Source organism: Empidonax traillii, unplaced genomic scaffold, assembly GCF_003031625.1.
Source record: "Empidonax traillii isolate 1590-97213 ecotype Southwest subspecies unplaced genomic scaffold, ASM303162v1 scaffold2750:size18569, whole genome shotgun sequence".
NCBI lineage: Eukaryota > Metazoa > Chordata > Aves > Passeriformes > Tyrannidae > Empidonax > Empidonax traillii.
Window position 1 is genome coordinate 5,986 of NW_020957943.1, and position 5,048 is coordinate 11,033.

The following is a 5,048-nucleotide window of genomic DNA, read 5'->3' on the forward strand; positions in this document are numbered from 1 at the left end:
GAGGGTGACAGTGTCAGGGTGTCCCTGAGGGTCACAGGGTGCCACCCCGTGTCCCCCCAGGCAGCCTGTCGAGCAGCCCCGAGGACATGTCGGCCGAGGACGGGCGCGAGACGTCGTCGGGGATCGAGGTGGAGGCGTCGGACGTGAGCCTGAGCCTGACGGGGGACGAGCCGGCGGCGCCCGCGCGCGGCCCCCGCGGGGACACGGACAGCGACAGCTCCGGGGAGCGCGACTCGGACAGCATGGACGACACCGGCCACTACTCCATCCCCGAGGAGCCGCGCGGCGACGGCGACGAGGAGGAGGACGAGGAGGAGGAGGAGGAGGAGGAGGAGCAGCGGCGCTCCCGCCGCCGCTCCCTGCGCAAGCGGCCGCCCCACGAGCGCGACTCGTCGGACGAGGAGCAGGCGCTGGAGGACTGGGTGGCCTCGGAGACGTGGGCGCTGCCGCGGCCGCGCTGGAGGGCGATCCCCGCGCTGCGGCAGCGCCAGCTCGGCTCCTGCGCCCGCTTCGTGCCCGAGGCCTGCGGGGCGCGGCTCTTCGTGCAGCGCTTCCGCCTGCAGCACGGCCTGGAGGGCCACACGGGCTGCGTCAACACCCTGCACTTCAACCAGCGCGGCACCCGCCTGGCCAGCGGCAGCGACGACCTCAAGGTGCTCGTGTGGGACTGGCTGAGGCGCCGCCCCGTCCTGCAGTTCGACAGCGGCCACAAGAGCAACGTCTTCCAGGTGGGAATCGCGGGATCGCACGGGAATGGGCATGGGGAGGGTGATGAGGCCACAAGAGCAGCGTCTTCCAGGTGGGAATGGCGGGATCGCACGGGAATGGGGATAGGGAAGGTATTAAGGGGCACAAGAGCAACGTCTTCCAGGTGGGAATGGGGGGATGGCACGGGAGGGTGATGAGGGCACAAGAGCAACGTCTTCCAGGTGGAAACTGCAGTTTTCCCTGTTTTCCAGGCGAAGTTCCTGCCCAACAGCGGGGACTCCACGCTGGCCATGTGTGCGCGGGACGGGCAGGTCCGCGTGGCCGAGCTCTCGGCCACCCAGTGCTGCCGCAGCACCAAGCGCGTGGCCCAGCACAAGGGGGCCTCCCACAAGGTGGGTGCGGCATTCCCGGGAATCCTGGCTCCGTGGGGACCCCCAGTCCGGCGGGGGAACCCCAAATCCGGCTGGGAGTGGGTGCATTTTGGCCACTTCTGGGTGTACCTTACCCGGTTCTGGGTGAATTTTTTCCATTTCTGGTTGGATTTTCTCCATTTCCGTGCAAATTTTGCCCATTTTGGGTTGGATTTTGCCCATTTTGGGTTGGATTTTTCCCGTTCCTGGTTGGATTTTGCCGGTGCCCGGTTCCCAGGGCGCCCATTCCCAGTTTTCCCATTCCCAGCTGGCGCTAGAGCCGGACTCTCCGTGCACGTTCCTGTCGGCAGGCGAGGACGCCGTCGTGTTCACCATCGACCTGCGGCAGGACCGACCCGCCTCGTCAGTGGCAACGGGGGATCCGGGCGGAAAAACGCGGGGGATCGGGGGGAAAATGGGAATTTTTGGGGGGGGAAGACTTTGGGAAGCAAGTGGGAGTTTTGGGGGGAAAATGTGTGAATTTTTGAGGAGGAAAAGATGAATTTTTGGCTAACAAACGGCATTTTGGGGTAAAAGGATTTTGGGGGGAAAAAAACAAGGGGCTTTGGGGGAAAGCAGGGATTTTGGGGGAAATGGTTCGATCCTTTGGAAAACCATTGGGAATTGTTCAGTCTCTTGGGAAAAATCTCGGGAATGGTTTTCCAGTTCCCTGGAAAAGCTTTGGGAATAGCTCAGTGTCTTGGGAAACCTTTGGGAATGGTTCAATGCCTTGGGAATGGTTCAGTCCCTTGGAACACTCTCGGGAATGTTTCCCCCCTCCCCGGAGCTCGGGGGGGGGGGAGGGGGTTGTCCTGTGGAATCCCGGGGGCTTTTGGGGTGTGTTTTTCCTGGGAATGTCCCGTTGGGGCTCCCCGGGGTGGGGGTTTGTTGTGATTATCCCAGGTTTTCTGTTTCCCAGGAAGCTGGTGGTGACGAAGGAGAAGGAGAAGAAGGTGGGGCTTTACACCATCTACGTCAACCCGGCCAACACCTTCCACTTCGCCGTGGGCGGCAGAGACCAGTTCGTGAGGTGAGACCCCGAATCCTGGGAGACCCCAAATCCCAGGAGACCCCAAATCCCAGGAGACCCCAAATCCTGGCATCCCCTCAGCCCCAAATCCCAGGATCCCCCCCAGACCCAGATCCCGGGTGTTCTGTGGGTCCTGCCGGGGTTTGACCCCGGGATTGATCCCTGGGAAACCCGTCAGGCTCGTACTGGGATGTGCTGGATCCACCTGCTTCCCTCAGGAATCCTTTTGGATCCTTCAAGAATCTTCCTGGATATTTCAGGAATCCCTTGGGAATCCTGCTGAATCCCTCAGGATGGAGCTCCTGGAGCGACAGTTCCTGCCCTCGGGAACCCTGGGAGGGGGGAAGGGGTCAACCCCCATCCACAGGTCCCTCCCCTGGGAATTTCAGGCTGGAATTCCGGGCAAGGGAGCGTCGTTCCCGCTCCCAATCCTGGAATTGCTCCTGGAATTGCTCCTGGAATTCCGCCCACGCCGCGTCTGGCGCTGAGGCAGCAGCTCCCCGACTGCTCATCCCGCAGCTCCCACAGCTTGGGAAGAGAGGGGTTGTTTTCTTGGGAATTTTGAGCCTCCTCTGCTCCTTTTCCAGGGCTTGGATCCCACTCTGGCATCCAGAGCGAATTCCAAGCCTTTGCTGTCCGTGATTCCCGCAGGATTTACGACCAGAGGAAGATCAACGAGAACGAGAACAACGGGGTCCTCAAGAAGTTCTGCCCCCACCACCTGGTGAGGGGGGACTGGGGGCACTGGGAGGGGCTGGGATCGGAGTGATCCCGTGGGATCTTCCCAACGTCCTGCCTGGAAAAGCATTCCCGGGGCCCAACAAACCCCCTGGAACTCAGAGTGGGGGTTTTTCCTTTTAATCCTGATTTTCTGCTGCTTGTCTGGGCACCAGGAGGGGTTTTGTGCTGGGGGGAGCACCCCCAGCTCCTGCCCAGGCGCGAGAATTCCAGGAATTCGGGCTGGAATTCCGAGCTCTTTCCCTCCCCTTTCCCAGGTGAACAGCGAGTCCAAAGCCAACATCACCTGCCTCGTCTACAGCCACGACGGCTCAGGTGAGCCCTGGGGTGGGGGGCCCTGGGGGGGCTTCCCAACACCCCGAGCCCGCCCCATTCCTGCCCCATTCCCACCTTCTCCCCCTTGGAATTGCAGAGCTCCTGGCGAGCTACAACGACGAGGACATTTACCTGTTCGACTCCTGCCACAGCGACGGCGCCCAGTACATCAAGCGCTACAAGGGGCACCGCAACAACGCCACGGGTGGGGCCCACCCCCCCAGGAACCCAAAATCTGTGTCCCCGTGGGCTTGGGAGGTCCCGAAATCCCCCAGGAATCGGAGATTCCAGAGCTCCCCGCTCACCTCACAGCACGGCCCGGCTCGATGCCACCCCTGGGAAAGGGGGAAAGGAGGGGAAAAGGGAAGGGGGGGGAAAGGGGGGAAGGAGCAAACGGGGAGGGGGAAAGCGGGGAAAGGAAAAGGGCAAAAAGAGGAAAAAAGGGAAAGAGGAAAAAAGGGGAAGGGGAAAAAAGGAAGGAAAGGGGAAAAAGACACCCCCAAATTCCCTCCACGTCCCATTTTATCCCAGCTTGGCCCCTCCAGCCTTTTCTCTCCCCCATCAAACAAAAAGACCCCCCCTGGAAACCGGCTCAGGAAGGGACTCCCCCCGTGTTCCTGGCCGGGAATTCCGCTGGGACTGACTCAGTCTCCTCATTTCTCCCGTTTTTTTCCCTGGAATTCGCAGTGAAAGGGGTGAATTTCTACGGCCCCAAGAGCGAGTTCGTGGTGAGCGGCAGCGACTGCGGCCACATCTTCCTGTGGGAAAAGTCCTCGTGCCAGATCGTGCAGTTCATGGAGGGGGACAAGGGGGGCGTGGTGAGTCCCCCCCTCCTTCCCAGCACCCCAATTCCCTGTGATCCTGGGGGATTTATCCCGGTTTTTGGGGTGGTTTCACCCCAGGAGCACCAGCCTGTCCCCCCTATCCCCCCCCCCCATCGCCCCCATCCCGTTTTTCCTGGGTTTTCCCACGTTTTTGCGTGTTTTGCAGGTGAACTGCCTGGAGCCCCACCCCCACCTGCCCGTCCTGGCCACGAGTGGCCTCGACCACGACGTCAAAATTTGGGCCCCCACGGCCGAGACCCCCACGGAGCTCACAGGGCTCAAGGAGGTCTGGAGGGGTTTGGGGGGGATTTTGAGGGGTCTGGGGGGGGAGGTTGGGGGGGTTTAGGGTGTGTTGGGAATGTTTTAGGGGAGTTCTGGATATTGAGGGGGGGTGGTCAGGGGTGTTCTAGAGGGTTGGAGAGTGTGGGGTCACCCTAAAGGGATTTAGGGGGTTCTTGGGGGGCGTAGGGCCATCCACAGTGATTTGGGGGGGTTCCCAGGGTGGGTGTGGGTTCCTGGGGGGGGGTTCCCAGTGTGTGTGACCCCTCAAACGCCCCCAGGTGATCAAGAAGAACAAGGTGGAGCGGGACGAGGACAGCCTGCACCACACGGACATGTTCGACAGCCACATGCTCTGGTTCCTCATGCACCACCTGCGCCAGCGCCGCCACCACCGGGTACGGCTCGGCCCCGGCACAGCCAGAAAACACCCAAAACCACGCCCCAAAGCAGCCCAAACACACCCCAAAACACTGCCCAACACAGCCCAAACACAGCCCAAAACACTGCCCAACACAGCCCCAAAACCAGCCCCCAAAACACCCCAAAACACTGCCCAACACAGCCCAAACACACCCAAAAACACTCCCCAAAACAGCCCCAAAACCAGCCCCAAAAACACCCCCAACTTCCCCCTCACTGACACCCCAAAATCCCCCTTGGCCCCCTTGCCCCTTTTTCCCACTCTTTCCCCCATTATCCCAGTTTCCCCCATTATCCCATCATCCCCCCATTATCCCAGTT

The 5,048-nt window shown here is 61.3% G+C and overlaps 1 protein-coding gene across 1 annotated transcript in view; it reads left to right on the top strand.

Annotated features, from left to right (window-relative positions):
- The window catches only part of DCAF8 (DDB1 and CUL4 associated factor 8), an 11,460-nt gene that overhangs the window by 3,972 nt on the left and 2,440 nt on the right, over positions 1-5,048 (top strand). The window contains exons 2-11 of the mRNA XM_027910114.1: positions 61-728; positions 960-1,100; positions 1,387-1,481; positions 2,038-2,148; positions 2,800-2,872; positions 3,144-3,201; positions 3,299-3,406; positions 3,889-4,019; positions 4,192-4,311; positions 4,586-4,718. Of these exons, the coding sequence (XP_027765915.1) occupies positions 61-728; positions 960-1,100; positions 1,387-1,481; positions 2,038-2,148; positions 2,800-2,872; positions 3,144-3,201; positions 3,299-3,406; positions 3,889-4,019; positions 4,192-4,311; positions 4,586-4,718 (1,638 nt within the window). The remainder of the gene's footprint in view (positions 1-60; positions 729-959; positions 1,101-1,386; positions 1,482-2,037; positions 2,149-2,799; positions 2,873-3,143; positions 3,202-3,298; positions 3,407-3,888; positions 4,020-4,191; positions 4,312-4,585; positions 4,719-5,048) is intronic.